The 24,712-nt window shown below is 38.4% G+C and overlaps 1 protein-coding gene across 1 annotated transcript in view; it reads right to left on the reverse strand.

Moving 5' to 3' along the window:
- Window positions 1-24,712, reverse strand: part of LOC128242110 (protein FAN-like) — a 51,309-nt gene that overhangs the window by 20,837 nt on the left and 5,760 nt on the right. The window contains 13 exon segments of the mRNA XM_052959153.1: window positions 383-441; window positions 4,830-4,923; window positions 5,256-5,452; window positions 7,526-7,568; window positions 10,790-10,921; window positions 11,895-11,964; window positions 12,894-12,996; window positions 13,603-13,757; window positions 14,199-14,278; window positions 16,056-16,142; window positions 16,463-16,552; window positions 17,109-17,190; window positions 17,193-17,216. Coding sequence (XP_052815113.1) covers window positions 383-441; window positions 4,830-4,923; window positions 5,256-5,452; window positions 7,526-7,568; window positions 10,790-10,921; window positions 11,895-11,964; window positions 12,894-12,996; window positions 13,603-13,757; window positions 14,199-14,278; window positions 16,056-16,142; window positions 16,463-16,552; window positions 17,109-17,190; window positions 17,193-17,216 — 1,216 coding nt within the window.

Consider the following 24,712-nt stretch of genomic DNA (forward strand, 5'->3'; position numbering starts at 1 on the left):
GAAATATATTATTGCCCATTATTTTGTTAACAACTATTGCACACAACATTTGCATTACATACAAGAAATATACAATGAAATGTATAAACAAGAATGTCAATATGGGCCTCGAATTCTCTCTGGAGAGTACCTGGAGAAACTAGGGAAGCAAACTTTGCCAAGGAGGTCATTTGTTGCTATGACAAAAAAACGTTGCTAAGGCCTCATGTGGTTATTTAAGAGGACTATGGACGCCATGGAATGTGATGGTTTATGGCTATATTTACACCATCAACATCACACGTTGCGCTTGAATGTACAGATTTGCATACTGAAACTGTTACCAAGGAGAAATTGTTCTATGTCCCTGAAAATGTATTCTATTATCTGCCTATAAGATTACCTTGAGAGACAGAGAAGGCCATTTTTCTTTTCAAACACAGCTTAACATCTGTGATGGCTCTGAAATAGACGAGGATTTGTAGAAATAATCGGTTTTTTTTGCTGTAATAAAAAACTCTACTTGAACAATAAAATTGTATTAAAGCATTTGAATAAAAATCTCATTTGACCAAGTTGGGTTCAGCTGGATGCCAATCCTCATCCATTTTTACTCAGTCAAACAAGGAATAACTGAGTCAAACAAGGAACAACTGCCACCATAAATTGCATTAAGCATAATAAGACTTGCCTCATACATTGGTATATATATAGAGAGAGAGTGAGAGGGTGTTCTGCATATTGTAAGTAACAAGTGTACAATGTATCATTGTATATATAGTTGTGGCTGGTTTTTACCGTTGATTTTACTGTTAATGCCCAACTCAGCCCAACTCTAACAATGCCCCACAAACCCAGGCAGTGTCAGATGTTTTTTATTAAAGGCACACAATATAGGTTGATTTTTTATAGGGATGGAAGCGAATATCCGAGTATCCGGATATCACGCAAGTATTTGGATACCAAAATGGGTATTCAAATATTCGTTAAGAATTAAAATTTCAATGAAATAACTTAGCAGAGACATAGCAATTGTTATAAAACTTTTCAGATGAAATATTTCAGGTTATCAATAGTGTCTGTCGCGAAGCGGGTATGTGTCACAAATCGTCTGCTAATTGGGTGTTTGCACAAGGCGTGATATTGTGTCCTTGTGCAGCACCCTGTGAAGTTCTATGACCTTGTTTACAATGACAAGTGTTGTTTTTTGATCTCAGATGTGCTTAATTGACACAAATTGGCACTAGTTGATATTAAACAGATTGATCATTAATCCGTAGGAATTGATCGTCTAATCACAAGTTAAGGGTCGTGCAATCAAAGCTATTACCAATCGTATTTTTGATGAATATGCATGAATACATTATTGCTATCTGAACAATAAATACAAAAACAAATTTGTATATCTCTAAAAAAAACAAAAAACATTCTCACTAGCTTGTTGTTATAATGCCAAGGATACGTTGTATATATAAGCACTTACTATTGTAAAGAATTTTAAAATTTAGACATCTTTTTAAAATGTAGGCTGAGTCTAAAATGTTTGTATAAAAAAATATAGTATAATTAATTTCTATGATGTATTTGAAGTGTTTGATTTTAATGCATATGTGATTCTTAAGACATTATTTAAATATTGAATTTTTAACCAGAGATTTGTACATACTGTGTAGGATTATTTATATATATATATACAGTCCAAAGCACCCACGCTACGATTAAAGACGAAATGTTATAAATGTTATTAAATCTTTAGAAAAACTGTAAAACGTAGCGTGCTCGCCGAATGGGTATAACCCGATGGCGAGGGTAAATAAGAAATATTTTTTTAGCTCACCCCCCTTTATCTTTTCACTTTTCAATAAAAATTTCATCATTTTGCATCTTGTAATTGTGTTTTGAATTATTAATCGTTATTCCTGTATCATGACTACGGAAATATGCCTCCAACATTGACTTCAAGTGTTTGGAAGTATTTCATAAAATCCGAGGATGCTAATATCCTTCATTACAAAACACCGCAGAAATTGTAGGTCAATTAAATCAAACAATGCAATGAAATAAAATTACAATCGACTCTCAAATAATCAAAGCGTCATTTAACATGAAACCTGCTGATAAATAACAAACTCGAAAGCACGTGGCAGTAACCAAGCAACCACCTCGGCCGACGTGACTATCAAATTCGCGAGGTGTTTATGTGGTATTCATCATGAGTTTTATGACGTAAAATGAGTTGTTTAGCTTTGATTATAACATTATAAATTATTAAGACTGAGAAAGAATGAATGAAAAAGTAAAATCGCCATATGACGAATTATAAATTAAGTGGCCAATTATGTCAAATAACAGAAGGTTGGTGACATATAATAGGAAATTTACTTATTATGAAAACAATTTAATACGAGTATCCAGATAGTATTCGAATACTTGATACGAATATCCGGATACCGATTTGGTATCCGGTTTCCATCCCTAATTTTTTACTATTAACAGTATTATAACTGTGTATTTAATAGCTGAAAACGCAAACATATTAAATGATTGGTGAATGCTTAAAGATTTACTGCGATCTGCTATGGTCCCATAAGGTAGCAATACCGTGTTTTCTGCACATTTCTTTCAAATTAAACTCGGTAACCTCCATAAGATCTATTGTTTTCGACATTTGTTCATCCTTCTTGATATATTAAAACAATTGCATTAAATGTGTTAAATCTTATTTTTGAGTAATAGTGCACCTTTAAATGCATTATTATTATTATATAGATCAAAAATAATTTGCCTTATTAGGCTTATTAAATATAATGATGCATCAAAATTATAAAAAATAATTTAGAATCAACCTTCATTTAGCAACTTGAATGCATTATTATTATATGGATCAAAAATAATAAGCCTTATTAGGCATATTAAATATAATTATGCATCAAAATTATAAAAAATAATTTTGTATCAACCTTAATTAGCACCTTGAGAAACAGACAATATATTGCTAAGAAGGTAATTATTCATTTCAACTACTGCTCCTAATGCCTAATTGGATTCAAAACACCAACTATTTATGGCATTGCATGCATCTTGCATTACACCATAGTCACATCAAACACACACAAAACAAGAGGGCCCTGAAGGCTCTGTATCGCTCACCTGATCCAATTCAATTACCTTGCTGTAATAAGTACATTCTGATCAGGTTTCATATAGATAAAGTAGAAAATATGGCCTCAACAGTGTTTTAATAATGTTTTCTATGATTTGATTCTGTGACCTAGTTTTTGAACTCAGGTTACCCAGTTTCAAACTTGACATAGACTTTATAAACACAAACATTCTGACATAGTTTCATGGTGATCAAAGAGAGAATGTAACCTCTACAGTGTTTACAAAGTTTTTCTATGATTTGACCTAATGGCCTGGTTTTTGACCTCTGATTATCCAGTTTCAAACTCTACCTAAAGATCATCAAGAATAACATTCTGATCAAGTTCCATGAACATATGGTCATAAATGTGGCCTCTAGAGCGTTAACAAGTTTATCCTTAAATTTGACCTGGTGACCTATTTTTTGACCGCACATGACCCAGATTTGAACTTGGCCTAGAGCTAATCGATATAAACATTCTGAAAAAGTTTCATGAACATACAGTCATAAATGTGACCTCTTGAGTGCTAACAAGCTTTTCCTATGATTTGACCTAATGACCTAGTTTTTGACCACACATGACCAAGATTCAAACTTGACTTAGAGATTATTAATATAAACATTCTGACCAATTTTCATGAAGATACAGTAATAAATGTGACCTCAAGAGTGTTAACAAGCTTTTCCTTAAATTTGACCTGGTGACCTAGTTTTTGACCGCACATGACCCAGATTCGAACTTGGCCTAGAGCTAATCAATATAAACATGCTGACAAAGTTTCATGAACATACAGTCATAAATGTGACCTCTAGATTGCTAACAAGCTTTTCCTATGATTTGACCTGGTGACCTAGTTATTGACCGCGCATGACTCAGATTTAAACTTGACTTAAAGATTGTAATATAAACATTCTGACCAACTTTCATGAAGAAACATTTATAAATGAGACCTCTTGATTGTTAACAAGCTTTTCCTTAAATTTGACCTGGTGACCTAGTTTTTGACCGCAAACGACCAAGATTCGAACTTGGTTTAGAGTTAATCAATATATACATTCTGACTAAGTTTCATGAACATACAGTCATAAATGTGACCTCTAGAGTGTTAACAAGCTTTTCCTTCAATTTGACCTGGTGATCTAGTTTTTGACCACACATGACCCAGATTCGAACTTGACCTAGAGATTATCAATTTCAACATTCTGACCAAGTTTCCTGAAGATACAGTCATAAATGTGACCTCTATAGTGTTAACAAGCTTTTCCTTTAATTTGACCTGGTGACCTAGTTTTTAACCCCAGATGACCCAATATCGAACTCATCCAAGATTTTATTGAGGGTAACATTCTGACCAAGTTTCATTAAGATTGTGCCCAAATTGTGACCTCTGGAGTGTTAACAGTCAAATTGTTGACGATGGACGACGACGGACGACTACGACGGACGACGGACACAGGGTGATCACAATAGCTAAGCTTGAGCACTTCGTGCTCAGGTGAGCTAAAAATGAAAACATATATGTTTCAACATGTTTAAACATGAAACTGATAAATTCTATCACAACAATATCTTATCCTATCTTTCACCTAAGCATTATCTGCATGTTGACAGCACATTATAAATAACCCAATTCTTTAATACTATTATTATATTTCTTTTTTTCCCTAACACGCATAAATATCAAATGCAAATAGCCTCACTTACTGTTTATGAAGGGAAAAACGCAAAACCTCATTCAGTGATGAAAAATCAACCTTTCTTGGTAAAACCTTATTGGTCTCCGACATGTTTTCTTTATCTGAAAAGAGAGTTGACACATTCTGTGTGGTAAATACCTACTTACGGTAAACAAAATATAACTGTATAGATTTGAACATTTAATGGTTTTTAACATGGACAAAAAGCCAAAAAATTGAAAAACTTATGTTTTAGAAAAAACATTACTGCACATGATATTTATACTGCACAGTCAAACAATATTTACCAGCTTAAGCCATTATAAAGCATAAAATAACTATAATTGATTAACATTTAAACTTCACTGTCTCAGTTTTCACTATGTCACGTGACAGAACGGCTTTGATACTCGTATCTTTATTCACAAAACAAGTTTGGGTAGAATGGTCATACCACAATCTTTCTCTACCAGACACGACTGGTCCTTGACCGTTCCGTTGGCAGCGGCAACACTATGACTCCCGGAGATCGGGTGCTCAATCCTCGCCCCGTGCCTCACGGGGTGGGGGGTGGTAAATAACTGCTTGGGAACCTGCCCAAACTCCATTATCTGGATCTCTATGCACGCTCTCTCATTTGGGTCTGTTATACTTTAAAGATAAACTTTATACTTTACTGTACCAGTATGTCACCTGGGAGTCATGCTCTCTAAGTCACGTCCTTTATATTAAGTAGGTTCAGGCAACATCTCATAAAGTAACACAGTAGAAGACAATTGTAGTAAACTATAAATTTATGTATTCCCATCTATGGTGATTCTACTTCTTCACTATTTTCTTTAATTGCCATCAATGTGTTTTATATCACTTACTCTCATACTTTTCATGTTCAACACAAGTGGGAAAATCCACATGATGAATTAATCACTACGCCTTCAAGAAGTTACTAATAGGTTACTTTAATGATTAAGTGTCCTTTTCTTTATATTTAATTCAGTATAAGGACACATTCATCGAGTGTAAAGGCTATGTGGTCATTGGTATCATAAACCATCAATGAGTATTTCCTATGAAAAGCATTTATTCTGATTTAAATATCTTGGAAGTTTCACATATTGCAATTGTTATAAAAAAATTTTATTAAAGGTATATACCAAATATACTATGTCTCACTGTAAAGGAAGAATAGTAATACCATCTTGATTCTCTTGTTTATCTTACCGTTGTTCTCCTAATAATGCATACAAATCAAGCCGAGGTACAATTATTAAATAATATTCAAAATCTAAGTCTAGAGTCATGAGATATTGCCTCTCAAATGCACGTTGAAACTGAGAAACTTTTAACATGATTTGCTTGGTTTGCATTTGTCTATGGGCAGATTGTCCCGAACATTGTTAAAATTAAAAACCTGATAAACGACATCTTTGTTTAGTTTTAAACACGAAATATTTCATAATGTGCTCACATATGTAAATAAAAAAAAAATCAACTGAATCGGTTGTCTCAAAAATGGAACGAGATACAGAAGATGACATTTAAGTGTATCCATAAAATTTCCAGAGCAGTAATGATTTGAATGTTGACACTAGTTATGTTAACAACATTTTTATCTTTTACAAAGTTTTGAATAATCAGCCGAATGTGTGGCAAAAAACATTGCTAATTACATCCAAACACGTTCTGTGTTACGTTTTTCAGCAATGACTAATACTAAAACTACAATTTTCATGTAAAAAATGCATATATGTGCATGTAACTCACACCAAAATTAAAAATGTACACCTACACCTATATTGGAATGTAGTACATACACCATCATTTAAATGTACATACATACACCTACATTTTGATGTAGTACATACACCTACATTTTGATGTAATACATACACCTACATTGGAATGTAGTACATACATCTACATTTTGATGTTGTACATACACCTACATTTTGATGAAGTACATACACCCACATTGGAATGTAGTACATACACCTAAAATTGAATGTAGTACATACACCTTCATTGGAATGTAGTACATACACCTTCATTGGAATGTAGTACATACACCTACATTTGAATGTAGTACATACACCCACATTGGAATGTAGTACATACACCTACATTTGAATGTAGTTCATACACCCACATTGGAATGTAGTACATACACCTACATTGGAATGTAGTACATACACCTACATTTGAATGTAGTACATACACCTACATTGGAATGTAGTACATACACCTAAATTTGAATGTAGTACATACACCTACATTGGAATGTAGTACATACACCTACATTGGAATGTAGTACATACACTTACATTGGAATGTAGTACATACACCTACATTGGAATGTAGTACATACACCAACATTGGAATGTAGTACATACACCTACATTTGAATGTAGTACATACACCTACATTTGAATGTAATACATACACCTACATTTGAATGTAGTACATACACCTACATTTGAATGTAATACATACACCTACATTTGAATGTAGTACATACACCTACATTGGAATGTAGTAAATACGCATACATTTGATGTTGTACATACACCTACATATTAATGCAGTACATACACCCACACTTGAATGTAGTACATACATCTACACTTAAATGTAGTACAAACATCAACATTCGAATATGGTACATACACATTTAATGTAGCCACACACAACAATGATTTCATGAACCTTGATTTCTGATTCAATTACCTGTCTAGATCCACTGCTCCTTCATATGTCATGTAGTAAAACACTGAAAACAAGATTATTACTATCATAAAAAGTAAATTTAATCAAATTGTATTCAAACTCAGGCAATTCTGTAGGGTTTACCAATACTCTTAATTTCAGATTATACAAGTGTTTTATCTACATTTTATCAATTTATTTACAACATTCACTACAGTAGGACTGGTGGAATATTAATCTAATATGAACCATTTGCTCATTTTTTTATGGGGTAACCCAACCCTTTGTAATAAAAGCTGCTGACCCAAGTAATTTAAATAAAACAAGAGCTGTCACAGTATGTGACGAATGCCCCCGAATGTGACATTGACCTACGAACAAGGTCAGTACATGAAAAGTTGATCTTGCCTTTACGTGTCAAATACATATGGCAAGTTATTTTAAATTGCCTCTGAACATAAAAAAATACCACCCATACTTGACAACCTACACTGTTATGTCCTTATATTCAGAATTCCCTTGTGAATAAACACTTAGTGTATCTTTCACCTTAGAGGTAGGGACATGGGTCTTGCACACGACACGTTGTCTTCATATGTGGAACACATGTAGCAAGTGATTTTAAAATCTGTCCATACAAGGGAAAGTAACAGCCCTGACACGACAACCTATACTCTATGTCCTTATATGCAGCACTCCATTGTGAATAAACACTAAGTGTGACCTTGACCTTTGAGGTAGGGACACGGGTCTTGCAGGCGACACGTCGTCTTGGTATGTGGAACACATGTGTCAAGTTTTTTTAAAATCTGTCCATACAAGGGAAAGTTACAGCCCGGACACGACAACCTATACTCTATGTCCTTATATGCAGCACTCCATTGCGAATAAACACTATGTGTGACCTTGACCTTTGAGGCAGGGACACGGGTCTTGCACACGACACGTCGTCTTGGTATGTGGAACACATGTGGCAAGTTATTTTAAAATCTGTCCATACAAGAGAAAGTTACAGCCCGGACACGACAACCTATATTCTATGTCCTTATATGCAGCACTCCATTGTGAATAAACACTAAGTGTGACCTTGACCTTTGAGGTAGGGACACGGGTCTTGCAGGCGACACGTCGTCTTGGTATGTGGAACACATGTGGCAAGTTATTTAAAATCTGTCCATACAAGGGAAAGTTACAGCCCGGACACGACAACCTACACTCTATGTCGTTATATGCAGCACTCCATTGTAAATAAACTCTAAGTGTGACCTTGACCTTTGAGGTAGGGACACGGGTTTTGCACGCGACACGTCGTCTTGGTATGTGGAACACATTTGGCAAGTTATTTTAAAATCTGTCCATACAAGGGAAAGTTACAGCCCGGACACGACAACCTATACTCTATGTCCTTATATGCAGCACTCCATTGTAAATAAACACTAAGTGTGACCTTGACCTTTGAGGTAGGGACACGGGTCTTGCACGCGACACATCGTCTTGGTATGTGGAACAGATGTGGCAAGTGATTTTAAAATCTGTCCATACAAGAGAAAGTTACAGCCCGGACACGACAACCTTTACTCTATGTCCTTATATGCAGCACTCCATTGTGAATAAACACTAAGTGTGACCTTGACCTTTGAGGTAGGGACACAGGTCTTGCACGCGACACGTCGTCTTGGTATGTGGAACACATGTGGCAAGTCATTTTAAAATCTGTCCATACAAGGGAAAGTTACAGCCCGGACACGACAACCTGTACTCTATGTCCTTATATGCAGCACTCCATTGTGAATAAACACTAAGTGTGACCTTGACCTTTGAGGTAGGGACACGGGTCTTGCACGCGACACGTCGTCTTGGTATGTGGTACACATGTGGCAAGTTATTTTAAAATCTGTCCATACAAGAGAAAGTTACAGCCCGGACACGACAACCTATACTCTATGTCCTTATATGCAGCACTCCATTGTGAATAAACACTAAGTGTGACCTTGAACTTTGAGGTAGGGACACGAGTCTTGCACGCCACACGTCGTCTTGGTATGTGGAACACATGTGGCAAGTTATTTTAAAATCTGTCCATACAAGGGAAAGTTACAGAGCCGGACGGACGGACGGACGGACAGACGGTGCGATTTTAATATGCCCACCTTCGGGGGCATAAAAAAAAATATATATATATATATATATATTTTTCACAAAATATAGTTCCATAAGCAGGGCTTTAAGTTTGGAACCTAAATTGGTCCGGACCAGGGACATCCCCCCCCCATTGAGTTCTGCGGCATTTCTAACAAGAAACGCTGCAAACGTAAATATCTGCGGCCAGCGGGAAGCGGTCAGACGACAAAAAGTGAAACAGTTTTATGATTAATTTGCTTAATGCTACTACAGTGGGTCAACATTCAACTGATAATCTTGAATAATCATAAACATTATATCTAGATTTATAATCAGGGCTTTTATCTGTAAGTTTGATATCGACAACGAATTTTTCATTACAGTGTATTAAAATGATAGACTCTGCAGTAACTCAAGCGTGTAGCTGTTGATATCATAAAGGACTAGGTTAATTAATTCGGAATTTAAATGCTTTCGCGGATAAACAATGACAATTGTATTTATCTTTAAAACCTTTTTTAACCAGCAATGCTACTTTATTACAATTTAAAGTTAACAGTTTGTAATGTTCGACGACATAGCAGATTGCTATGTGAAAATATGGACCGATTTTAACACCTAGTCAGGATAGCTGTTAGCACATAATTAACACATAATGAGTTTAATTGTGTCTTCTGTGAACTACCACTACACGTGATTGGGCCAATTGCAAGCGTCTGGTTTGGTCAAAATCGGTCCAGACCGGCAAATTGCCGGTGTTTAGAAGCCCTGTCCATAAAAACTGCAATATGGGTGACATTTGCAAGAAGTATCACTACTTGCAGGAAAATAATTTTGACATCAAGAATATATGAAAAAAAAAAATAATAATAATAAATGATATCCCTACCTACCCTACTGAGTAATTTTGGGGATGTTACTTTAAACAAACAATTATTTTTAGGCTCTTCCAATCTTCTTCATGAATAGAAAGATTAATCAAAGGTAGTATAACCAAATGGTGATTCCTGTACCATGAATTCATCAAGCTCATTAGTACCATTATTTATCTAAATAATTCAAAATATTTATAACAAGATGCAAGGCCATCTAACATAAACCATTACCGACCAGATTCCAGGCTAACCTCAACCATTATGAAATCCATGCAAGGCTAACACCTACCATTATCTGCCTTCTCGGCCTCCTCTCCCCTCTGTTTGTAGCCAAATATCAAGTCAATCCAGTTGTGTATCTGCTTAGAGACATAATCACACTCAAGGGCCTCTCTCATCTTTCGAATAAACGCATTAGAATCTACAAAAAAATAAAAAAATGTCATCATAACAAGTTACTAATGACACTACTAGCCCTTGAGTGAATCTTGTACTGTGACAATAATGTCCTATACAGAGTAAAAGAAATAAGGCATCACCTAGGATTTGTTAGGAGACATTGAATACCAACTCAGACAAGCTTGTTCTATCATCATGGACGTTAATATCCATAACCAAATTTTGTAATACAAAAAAGACTTTATTATATACCCATCTTAAATCCACAAGCAATACATATCGCAAAATACGGTAGTCCGTATTCCACTCCAGTGCAATACGGCCGTATTCCACTCTTGTGACGTCACGTCATAACAAGTATCGTTTCGCTATGTTAAAATGACGTCATTTTTTTTTGTCTTGGAAAGAGCAAATTTTTGCATAAATAACTGCAAACAGATGATAAAAGATTGCTGACAAATGATCAGATTTTCATTTTCCGTTCGAAAATTAATGTTTTATGGCTTAAACTGTTACTAACGGTTTAAGAAAAAATGCATAAAACATCAGTTTTTTATCTTAAATATAAAAAAAACTGCGATCAAGTTTTTGTCAGCTGTCCTCTATCACTGGTTTCCATGGATTTTCGCAAAACTTGGCTCATTCAAAGCCAAAAAATAAAAAAATTGTCAAAACGTTCAATCTGTGAGAGTGCAGCTTTAAAATGACATTTATTATGAAAACATGTGGCTTTTAAGTAATCTAACCAGTAACGTATACAATAAAAGGGTTATTAGTACTCTGTTTTGATCCGGAATGTCGTATTCGACTCTCGTGGATTTCTGCAAAAATCCACTCGATTCGAATACAACCTCCTGGATCAAAATGCAGTACTATATAATAATCCTAATTGTACAATTACCTTAACAACAATAATCATCATTCTCGTTTGTCCAAAAAGAGACAAACAAAACTGAGAAACTGACATGATCTAAAAATTCTTATAAAAGACCTACCCTCTGCCCAGGGAGGAAGTTCAACATTGCCTACAGGTCTTCCATCCTGCCTCACTCCAAAGTTACACACCTGGGCATACATAAAAGTCTGTACAATATATTACATGACTGCGGTTGACTCCTAAAGCTTGTTGTATGTTGCGTCACAAAGTCACATAAGGGTATTGACATTAAGGAAATCTTCTGTATTTCTGTAAACCTATTTTCAGTGCCTATAAAAAGTAACTGCATGAACAGTTTTATAATATTTTTTTTTAATCTTACATTACATTCTCATAGATCAACATGTTTCTATTTTTAACACTCAAATGTTGAAACCAAGAGCATTGCAGAGAGAATGTGAACCCTCATCCATTTATTTTACATTAAACAGCTGTCACAAAGACACCGTCCTGGACAATTACACCATTTATAAGTTTAAGTTTGGTGAAAAAAACCATGGATCACTGTAAAGTCAGATAACATGCAAAACCTTAAGTAGAATTTCTCAGTCAAAAAAATAAAGGGGCAAAATTTGCAATATATGCAAGATAGAGTTTCCATACTTGATTGTATAAAGTTTATATGAAATACATCAAGTACTTGCTGAGCTATTGACTTTTCTGTGCCTACATGCAAAACCTTCACCAGATTTTCCAACTTGTATAATAAAGGCCTACAATTTTCATTAGTTATGTAGGTTGGATAATTCGAAACACATATCTAAAGTTTCAATGCAATACATGATGTATTTGCTCTGATAATGACTTAATGGAGCTTACATGGAAAACCTTAACCAACAAATGCTGACGCCGACGCTGATGCTAGGGTGAGTAGTATAGTTCTCCTTATTTCTCAAAAAGTTGAACTAAAATTAGGGAATGGCCAATCAAGGTTTTTCTATAACACCTCAACTTTTTTGTTCAAACAACTAAGATTCAAATTAACAAAACTGACTAGTTTTAAGTAAAAGCAAAGCATATAAAGATATTTACATACTAGAGAAATGTATTATCTTACTCCAGTATTGACCATGAAGTTTCCATTGCTCTCATAGAACTCTGGAATCAGTTCCTTGAAGTCTGCAGCTCCATGTAGACAGTTCTGCCACAACTCCCACAGACTGGAATACAACATCTCTTGCCTCATACTTTCCAACACCATTTCAGTTATGTTATCTTATCCTTTAAACTGGAGGCTAAAACGATGGAGGATATACAGCAACATACTTGTAATTTCTTGACAAGTGTACCATGCAAATATTTGTATATTGAACTAAAATTCTGCAAAATAATGTGTCTGCTATGGAGAAACCACCATTTTGACAATTCAAGGGCTATAACTCTAGAGTGACATTGGTAAACCCACTGGTAATCAATCTCAGTCACAATTCTTTGCAAGTAACAATTGCTGCCAAGTTTTGTAAAGATTGGAAAAGAAATGTTTAAATTAAAGAGCGGAAATGAGAGTGACAAAGTGGATGCGAATGATGCCAGTGCACATGACCCCGATGTGTTTGACAGGTGACACAACAGTACACATGCAGTTTAAGACATTTTGAGGAGACACACAACAAAAGAATGCCCTAGTGGACATGTGTGTAAGGCTTCAAAGGACATGCATCAACACTTGAACAGGTATCATAATGATGGGTGAATTTCTTAAAACCCAGAATTTTAAAACCAAATAGTGGTACAAACAACATATATTTTGTCATAATTTCTTCTACCTGTTAAACATTCTGTCTGGCTGATCAAACTTGCCGTTCTGCAGACAGAGGACATACTCTGGGGCCAGGCGAGACAAGTAGAACAGTACGTAGCCTGGTGTTGAGTAGTGGGCTCCGTACAGGAACTTCGGCTCAGGCATGTCATCGTAACGCTCCTGAAAGCAAAGGTCATAAACTCAGAATCATTTTATGCTGCACTGTAAATTTGGCTCAGACACTTTGTCATAGTCAAATATATAAGCTGTTTAAGATATCTTATATACTAGGAATCTTTAACCAATTCTGGGCAATAACCAGTACTAAAAATCAATAAAGCTCCTAGCAGGTATCAAATCTGGGAATCTATATCATGGTTGCCTTTTGTAAAAGGGCAAAAAATGAAACTATAAACTTGTTAGGATTAATCAACTAATTCAAAGAATGAGAACAAACTGTCTTTGTCAAAATAACCAGCACATCTTTCTCTTTTCTTTTTAAGTCGTTTCAACCAAATTAGATAAAACAATAAAACCTGCAGAGTATGGTTGATAAATGAGCTTTTATCAACTAATGAAAAGTACTTTTCTGAAGCTAAATGTACCTGGAGGTGGTCTTACCTTCATCCTTGCAAGTCGCTCTTCACTCAGGGCTCCTATGGGCTTGCTGAGGTCTCGGAATGTTTCTGGGTTCTCCAGGTCTGCACACATACAACACAAGTATTCATTCATTCGTTGCAATGTCAAGAAAATCAGATTTGTGCCTTTGCTCTTTAGGTCAATTAAACATAGGTAGTTTAGACAGTTTATCAACACTACACAGAGACATTATGTCCATGAGTAAACATATGTCAAAATGTATACATTCAGTGGACAAGAAATAAAAAAAAATATCACAAGGCAGTCCAAAGGACGGCTATATCCCCTCTATTTAGCATTGTCATAATATGGACCCGAAACTTCATGATGGATTACTTGCACAAATTGCAATTGGTTCGAGTTCTTGGATCAAATTCAGTTATTGTTGATAAAAGTACATAAAATGTATAAGGTCAATAAAACCGGTAAGAATTGACATGTCTACACTGCTCAATGTAAAAAGCCCGGACACAAGCATGTGTACTCTGACCTTTAAATGTCAGATGTGACTTTGACCTTGAGGTATGGACCCGGGTCAAGGTCACTGCACATCGTCTCAATAAGGACAACATTTGTACCAAGTAATATGGTAATCCATCAATGCAAAAGTAAGTTATAACACGGACATCAGCATGTGTACTCTGACCATTAAATGTCTCATGTGACCTTGACCTTTGTCATATGGACCTGGGTCAAGATCACGGAATGCATAATAAGTTATATTGCGGACATGAGCATGTGTACTCTGACCTTTAAATGTCTCGTGTGGCCATGACCTTTGAGGTATGGACCCGGGTCAAGGTCACAGCACATCGTCTCAATGAGGACAACATTTGTACCAAGTAATATGGTTATCCATCAATGCATAAGTAAGTTATAGCGCGGACACGAGCATGTGTACTCTGACCTTTAAATGTCTTGTGTGACCTTGACCTTTGAGGTATGGACCCGGGTCGAGGTTACTGCACATCGTCTCAATGAGGACAACATTTGTACCAAGTAAAATGGTAATCCATCAACGCATAAGTAAGTTATAGCCCGGACACGAAATGTTACAGCCAGACAGACAGAAGGACAGACGGACGGACAGAGGGCTGAAGGACGGACGGACAGATGGACGGACGGACAGACTGACTCCGTGGCGGGGATTAAAAATATATGATAAAGAGAAAAATCATTGGACAGATTACAAAATCAAAATATTTGTAAATATAGAAATATATATGCATAAAACATACAGTATATGATAAAACCCAGCATAAATCATATAGTATATGATAATACCCAACATAAAACATCTAGTATATGATAATACCAAGCATAAAACATATAGTATAAGATTATATTCACCATAAAACATATATAGTATATGATATCCAACATAAAACATACAGTATAAGATAATACCCACCATAAAACATACCGGTAAGGTTAAATATTAGAACCCAGCATAAAGCATTTAGTATATGATAATACCCACCATAAAACATAAGGTTAAATATTAGAACCCAGCATAAAACATATAGTATATGATAATACCCAGCATAAAACATATAATCCCAGAATAAAACATCCCCAACAAATGGTTGGGTAAATACCAGTAGAAAGCAAGCAACATTCAAGTATAGAATGCTTTGGTACATTCTGGCATTAACCCAATTATTTATGTTTAACCAAAAAAGGTGCTGATGTGTGAATAGAAGACCATTGAATATTTACATGAAACCGTCATAGCATTGCTGCACCCTGGGAAGTATCTTAAGGTAATGAATTTCATTTATGATGAGTTTGACAAATCCAAGAAATAAAAGACATGGTATTCTTCCATTATATTCTTACCGAGTCTTGTGCTGGTAAAGTCCTGTATCACCCAGGGCATGACAGGGTACTGGGTCAGGTCATAGAAACTCCGGTCAGCAGCGCTGTAGGTAAAAAACACATTAAGTGTTGTTTAAAACAAAACAGATATATGCAATAAGTTCAAAATTGTAAACAAAAAGAGATGGGAACTTAGTCAATGCTTGTTTATTTAGCCTGAATGTGAAGTTACATTACATGTTTTTGAAGCTGACAATAATGCAGAGGTCATGAAAAGGTTGCACATGTGAGACTTGGAGTCTTCGACTATAGGTTGTCACCCATACCATCACATTCTTACCAATGTATAGAAACTTGAAAATAATTATAATGATAAACTTGCCATTGATAAAACTACAGCTTTGAGTAAGTAGGATGTCAGGTACCTGTTAAGTACATAAGGTAGTCATAGTTTGATATGACACCATTCTGCCACTTCAATGTCATGTCCTGCTGCTCGGAACTCTCCACACTTACGTCTGAAACCACATACACAATCATCTTACCATATTTCGATATGAACTGTTTAAATGCAATGCTACAAACTTAAACATTACCACATAAGCTAATAATTGAGAGAAGAGTTTGTCATACAAACTATTTTGTGCAATGATTTTGTCCAACTAAACCATTCTGAACCATGATTTTGCCAGTCTATCAATTTGAGCCATGATTTTGTTCAACTTTACCATTTCCAGCGATGATTTTGATGAAATTACCCCTTTTCACCATAATTTACCATTTAAGTCATGACTTATCTCTGTAATACCTTTTTTGAGCCATACCTACCCATGTTTTTACATATGGAACCATTATTTTAGTACCTATCATTAGTAAGCGCTATCATTTTCCCCAATGAGCCATGATTCGTGCCATACTTTTTGAGTCAATATTTACCTTTAAAAAATGACTTACATCTATGAGCAAATGTTTACTTCCATGAACCATAATTTCACATTTTGGGCTATAATGTTCCTGTTTGAGCTACAATTTCTCTTTTCTGAACACAACTTTCCTCTAAGAGTCAAGAATTACCTTTCTGAGCCATAATTTTGTCATGCAAGTTATCCCTCTCAGCTGGAGACTTGCAGGACAGTACAGATGTGGACATGAGGCTGATTCCCTGCAAATAATTTCCAGACCCTGAAAACAAATATCGGCTATTCTTAAACTCATCCACTAGTAATTATAATATGCATAATTGTTTTACTGTTATTAAGGATTCTCGCAGCAACTTATTTATCATAAAATGATTGTGAAACAAGTTATTAAAACATTAAATTAATCACTCTAGTTGGCACAATGTTATGCGTGAGTGTGGTTGTGTTGAGGGGAAAGCAAAGTACCCGGAAGAAACCCATTTGTCCGGCTTGGTGACCAAAAACAAAACTCACATGCGCGCATGTGACATTAAATGTACATAGCAAGTATTATGCTACACCCTTGCATGTATCAGTGTTACACCCTTACATGTATCAGTGCTACATCCATGCAAGTATCAGTGCTACACCCTTGCATGTATCAGTGCTACACCCTTGCATGTATCAGTGCTACATCCATGCAAGTATCATGCTACACCCTTGCATGTATCAGTGCTACACCCTTGCATGTATCAGTGCTACATCCATGCAAGTATCATTGCTACACCCTTGCATGTATCAGTGCTACACCCTTGCATGTATCAGTGCTACACCCTTGCATGTATCAGTGCTACATCCTTGCAAGTATCAGTGCTACACCCTTGCATGTATCAGTGCTACACCCTTGCAAGTATCTGTGCTACATCCTTGCAAGTATCAGTGCTACATCCTTGCATGTATCAGTGCTACATCCTTGCATGTATCAGTGCTACATCCTTGCATGTATCAGTGCTACATCCTTGCATGTATCAGTGCTACACCCTTGCATGTATCAGTGCTACACCCTTGCAAGTATCTGTGCTACATCCTTGCAAGTATCAGTGCTACACCCTTGCATGTATCAGTGCTACACCCTTGCATGTATCAGTGCTACATCCTTGCATGTATCAGTGCTACATCCTTGCATGTATCAGTGCTACACCCTTGCAAGATGCAGTGCTACATCATGCAAGCATCATTGCTACCACCCTTGCATGTATCAGTGCTACACCCTTGCATGTATCAGTGCTACACCCTTGCATGTATCAGTGCTACATCCTTGCATGTATCAGTGCTACACCCTTGCATGTATCAGTGCTACACCCTTGCATGTATCAGTGTAACACCCTTGCATGTATCAGTGATACACCCTTGTAAGTATCAGACAGTGCTACACCCTTGCATGTATCAGTGCTACACCCTTGCATGTATCAGTGCTACATCCTTGCATGTATCAGTGCTACACCCTTGCATGTATCAGTGCTACACCCTTGCATGTATCAGTGCTACACCCTTGCAAGTATCAGTGCTACACCCTTGCATGTATCAGTGCTACACCCTTGCATGTATCAGTGCTACACCCTTGTAAGTATCAGACAGTGCTACACCCTTGCATGTATCAGTGCTACACCCTTGCATGTATCAGTGCTACACCCTTGCATGTATCAGTGCTACATCCTTGCATGTATCAGTGTTACACCCTTGCATGTATCAGTGCTACAACCTTGCATGTATCAGTGTTACACCCTTGCATGTATCAGTGTTACACCCTTGCATGTATCAGTGCTACACCCTTGCATGTATCAGTGCTACACCTTGCATGTATCAGTGCTACACCCTTGCATGTATCAGTGCTACACCCTTGCATGTATCAGTGCTACACCCTTGCATGTATCAGTGCTACACCCTTGCATGTATCAGTGCTACATCCTTGTAAGTATCAGTGCTACACCCTTGTAAGTATCAGACAGTGCTACACCCTTGCATGTATCAGTGCTACATCCTTGTAAGTATCATGTTACAACCTTGTAAGTATCAGACAGTGCTACACCCTTGCATGTATACAGTGCTACACCCTTGCATGTATCAGTGCTACACCCTTGCATGTATCAGTGCTACATCCTTGCATGTATCAGTGCTACACCCTTGCATGTATCAGTGCTACATCCTTGCATGTATCAGTGCTACATCCTTGTAAGTATCAGTGCTACACCCTTGTAAGTATCAGACAGTGCTACACCCTTGCATGTATCAGTGCTACATCCTTGTAAGTATCAGTGTTACACCCTTGTAAGTATCAGACAGTGCTACACCCTTGCATGTATCAGTGCTACCACCCTTGTAAGTATCAGTGCTACACCCTTGCATGTATCAGTGCTACATCCTTGCATGTATCAATGCTACATCCTTGCATGTATCAGTGCTACATCCTTGCATGTATCAGTGCTACACCCTTGCAAGATGCAGTGCTACACCCTTGCATGTATCAGTGCTACACCCTTGCATGTATCAGTGCTACACCCTTGCATGTATCAGTGCTACACCCTTGCATGTATCAGTGCTACACCCTTGCATGTATCAGTGCTACATCCTTGCATGTATCAGTGCTACATCCTTGCATGTATCAGTGCTACAACCCTTGCATGTATCAGTGTTACACCCTTGCAAGTATCAGTGCTACACCCTTGCATGTATCAGTGCTACATCCTTGTATCAGTGTTACACCCTTGCAAGTATCAGTGCTACACCCTTGCATGTATCAGTGCTACATCCTTGTATCAGTGTTACACCCTTGCAAGTATCAGTGCTACACCCTTGCATGTATCAGTGCTACATCCTTGTATCAGTGTTACACCCTTGCAAGTATCAGTGCTACACCCTTGCATGTATCAGTGCTACATCCTTGTATCAGTGTTACACCCTTGCATGTATCAGTGCTACACCTGCATGTATCAGTGCTACATCCTTGCATGTATCAGTGCTACACCCTTGCATGCATCAGTGCTACATCCTTGCATGTATCAGTGCTACATCCTTGCAAGTATCAGTGCTACACCCTTGCATGTATCAGTGCTACATCCTTGCATGTATCAGTGCTACATCCTTGCATGTATCAGTGCTACATCCTTGCATGTATCAGTGCTACATCCTTGCATGTATCAGTGCTACATCCTTGCATGTATCAGTGCTAACCCTTGTAAGTATCAGTGCTACATCCTTGCATGTATCAGTGCTACATCCTTGCAAGTATCAGTGCTACACCCTTGCATGTATCGTGCTACATCCTTGCATGTATCAGTGCTACATCCTTGCATGTATCAGTGCTACATCCTTGCATGTATCAGTGCTACACCCTTGCAAGATGCAGTGCTACACCCTTGTATCAGTGTTACACCCTGCATGCATCAGTGCTACAACCCTTGCATGCATCAGTGCTACATCCTTGCATGCATCAGTGCTACACCCTTGCAAGTATCAGTGTTACCACTGCATGTGTCAGTGCTACATCCTTGCAAGCATCAGTGCTACATCCATGCAAGTATCAGTGCTACATCCTTGCAGTATCAGTGCTACACCTTGCATGTATCAGTGCTACATCCTTGCATGCATCAGTGCTACACCCTTGCATGTATCAGTGCTACATCCTTGCATGTATCAGTGCTACACCCTTGCATGTATCAGTGCTACATCCTTGTATCAGTGTTACACCCTTGCAAGTATCAGTGCTACACCCTTGCATGTGTCAGTGCTACATCCTTGCAAGTATCAGTGCTACACACTTGCAAGTATCAGTGTTACACCCTTGCAAGTATCAGTGCTACATCCTTACATGTATCAGTGCTACACCCTTGCATGCATCAGTGCTACACCCTTGCATGCATCAGTGCTACATCCTTGCATGCATCAGTGCTACACCCTTGCAAGTATCAGTGTTACACCCCTGCATGTGTCAGTGCTACATCCTTGCAAGCATCAGTGCTACATCCATGCAAGTATCAGTGCTACATCCTTGCATGTATCAGTGCTACACCCTTGCATGTATCAGTGCTACATCCTTGCATGCATCAGTGCTACACCCTTGCATGTATCAGTGCTACATCCTTGCATGTATCAGTGCTACATCCTTGTAAGTATCAGTGCTACATCCTTGCATGTGTCAGTGCTACATCCTTGCATGCATCAGTGCTACACCCTTGCATGTGTCAGTGCTACATCCTTGCATGCATCAGTGCTACATCCTTGCATGTGTCAGTGCTACATCCTTGCATGTATCAGTGCTACATCCTTGCATGTATCAGTGCTACATCCTTGTAAGTATCAGTGCTACATCCTTGCATGTGTCAGTGCTACATCCTTGCATGTATCAGTGCTACATCCTTGCATGTGTCAGTGCTACATCCTTGCATGCATCAGTGCTACACCCTTGCATGTATCAGTGCTACATCCTTGCATGTATCAGTGCTACATCCTTGCATGTATCAGTGCTACATCCTTGCATGTATCAGTGCTACATCCTTGCATGTTTCAGTGCTACATCCTTGTAAGTATCAGTGCTACATCCTTGCATGTGTCAGTGCTACATCCTTGCATGTATCAGTGCTACACCCTTGCATGTATCATTGTTATACCCTTGCATGTATCAGTGTTACATCCGTGCATGTATCAGTGCTACATCCTTGCATGTATCAGTGCTACACCCTTGCAAGTATCAGTGCTACACCCTTGCATGTATCAGTGCTACACCCTTGCATGTATCAGTGCTACACCCTTGCATGTATCATTGTTATACCCTTGCATGTATCAGTGCTACATCCTTGCATGTGTCAGTGCTACATCCTTGCATGTATCAGTGCTACACCCTTGCATGTATCAGTGCTAATCCATGCAAGTATCAGTGCTACACCCTTGCATGTATCAGTGCTACACCTTGCATGTATCAGTGCTACACCTTGCATGTATCAGTGCTACACCCTTGTAAGTATCAGTGCTACACCCTGCATGTATCAGTGCTACACCCTTGCATGTATCAGTGCTACACCCTTGCATGTATCAGTGCTACACCCTTGCAAGTATCAGACAGTGCTACACCCTTGCATGTATCAGTGCTACACCCTTGCATGTATCAGTGCTACACCCTTGCATGTATCAGTGTTACACCCTTGCATGTATCAGTGCTACACCCTTGCATGCATCAGTGCTACACCCTTGCATGTATCAGTGCTACACCCTTGCATGTATCAGTGCTACATCATTGCATGTATCAGTGTTACACCCATGCAAGTATCAGTGCTACACCTTGCATGTATCAGTGCTACACCCTTGCATGTATCAGTGCTACACCTTGCATGTATCAGTGCTACACCCATGCAAGTATCAGTGCTACACCCTTGCATGTATCAGTGCTACACCTTGCATGTCAGTGCTACACCCTTGCATGTATCAGTGTTACACCATGCAAGTATCAGTGCTACACCCTTGCATGTATCAGTGCTACACCCTTGCATGTATCAGTGCTACACCTTGCATGTATCAGGCTACATCCTTGTAAGTATCAGTGCTACATCCTTGCATGTGTCAGTGCTACATCCTTGCATGCATCAGTGCTACATCCTTGCATGTGTCAGTGCTACATCCTTGCATGCATCAGTGCTACACCCTTGCATGTATCAGTGCTAATCCTTGCATGTATCAGTGCTACATCCTTGCATGTATCAGTGCTACATCCTTGCATGTATCAGTGCTACATCCTTGCATGTTTCAGTGCTACATCCTTGTAAGTATCAGTGCTACATCCTTGCATGTGTCAGTGCTACATCTTTGCATGTATCAGTGCTACACCCTTGCATGTATCATTGTTATACCCTTGCATGTATCAGTGTTACATCCGTGCATGTATCAGTGCTAATCCTTGATGTATCAGTGCTAACCTTGCAAGTATCAGTGCTACACCCTTGCATGTATCAGTGCTACACCCTTGCATGTATCAGTGCTACACCCTTGTCATGTATCATTGTTATACCTTGCATGTATCAGTGCTACATCCTTGCATGTGTTCAGTGCTACATCCTTGCATGTATCAGTGCTACACCCTTGCATGTATCGTGCTACATCCATGCAAGTATCAGTGCTACCCTTGCATGTATCAGTGCTACACCCTTGCATGTATCAGTGCTACACCCTTGCATGTATCAGTGCTACACCTTGTAAGTATCAGTGCTACACCTTGCATGTATCAGTGCTACCCCTTGCATGTATCAGTGCTACACCCTTGCATGTATCAGTGCTACACCCTTGCAAGTATCAGACAGTGCTACACCCTTGCATGTATCAGTGCTACACCCTTGCATGTATCAGTGCTACACCCTTGCATGTATCAGTGTTACACCCTTGCATGTATCAGTGCTACACCCTTGCATGCATCAGTGTACACCCTTGCATGTATCAGTGCTACACCCTTGCATGTATCAGTGCTACATCATTGCATGTATCAGTGTTACACCCATGCAAGTATCAGTGCTACACCTTGCATGTATCAGTGCTACACCCTTGCATGTATCAGTGCTACACCCTTGCATGTATCAGTGCTACACCCATGCAAGTATCAGTGCTACACCCTTGCATGTATCAGTGCTACACCCTTGCATGTATCAGTGCTACACCCTTGCATGTATCAGTGCTACACCCATGCAAGTATCAGTGCTACATCCTTGCATGTATCAGTGCTACACCCTTGCATGTATCAGTGCTACACCCTTGCATGTATCAGTGCTACACCCATGCATGTATCAGTGCTACATCCTTATGTATCAGTGCTACACCTTGCATGTATCAGTGCTACACCCTTGCATGTATCAGTGCTACACCCTTGCATGTATCAGTGCTACACCCTTGCATGTATCAGTGCTACACCTTGCATGTATCAGTGCTACACCCTTGCAATATCAGTGCTACACCCTTGCATGTATCAGTGCTACACCCTTGCATGTATCAGTGCTACGCCCTTGCATGTATCAGTGCTACACCCTTGCATGTATCAGTGCTACACCCTTGCATGTATCACAGTGCTACACCCTTGCATGTATCAGTGCTACATCCTTGCATGTATCAGTGCTACACCCTTGCATGTATCATACAGTGCTACACCCTTGCATGTATCAGTGCTACATCCTTGCAAGTATCAGTGCTACACCCTTGCATGTATCAGTGCTACACCCTTGCATGTATCAGTGCTACACCCTTGCATGTATCAGTGCTACACCCTTGCATGTATCAGTGCTACACCACTTGCATGTATCAGTGCTACACCCTTGCATGTATCATACAGTGCTACACCCTTGCATGTATCAGTGCTACATCCTTGCAAGTATCAGTGCTACAACCCTTGCATGTATCAGTGCTACACCCTTGCATGTATCAGTGCTACACCCTTGCATGTATCACAGTGCTACACCCTTGCATGTGTCAGTGTTACATCCTTGCAGTATCAGACAGTGCTACACCCTTGCATGTATCAGTGTTACATCCTTGCAAGTATCAGTGCTACACCCTTGCATGTATCAGTGCTACACCTTGCATGTATCAGTGCTACACCTTGCACGTATCAGACAGTGCTACACCCTTGCATGTATCAGTGCTACACCCTTGCAAGTATCAGTGCTACACCCTTGCATGTATCAGTGCTACACCCTTGCAAGTATCAGTGCTACACCCTTGCATGTATCAGTGTACACCCTTGCATAT

This window comes from Mya arenaria, chromosome 8, assembly GCF_026914265.1.
Source record: "Mya arenaria isolate MELC-2E11 chromosome 8, ASM2691426v1".
NCBI lineage: Eukaryota > Metazoa > Mollusca > Bivalvia > Myida > Myidae > Mya > Mya arenaria.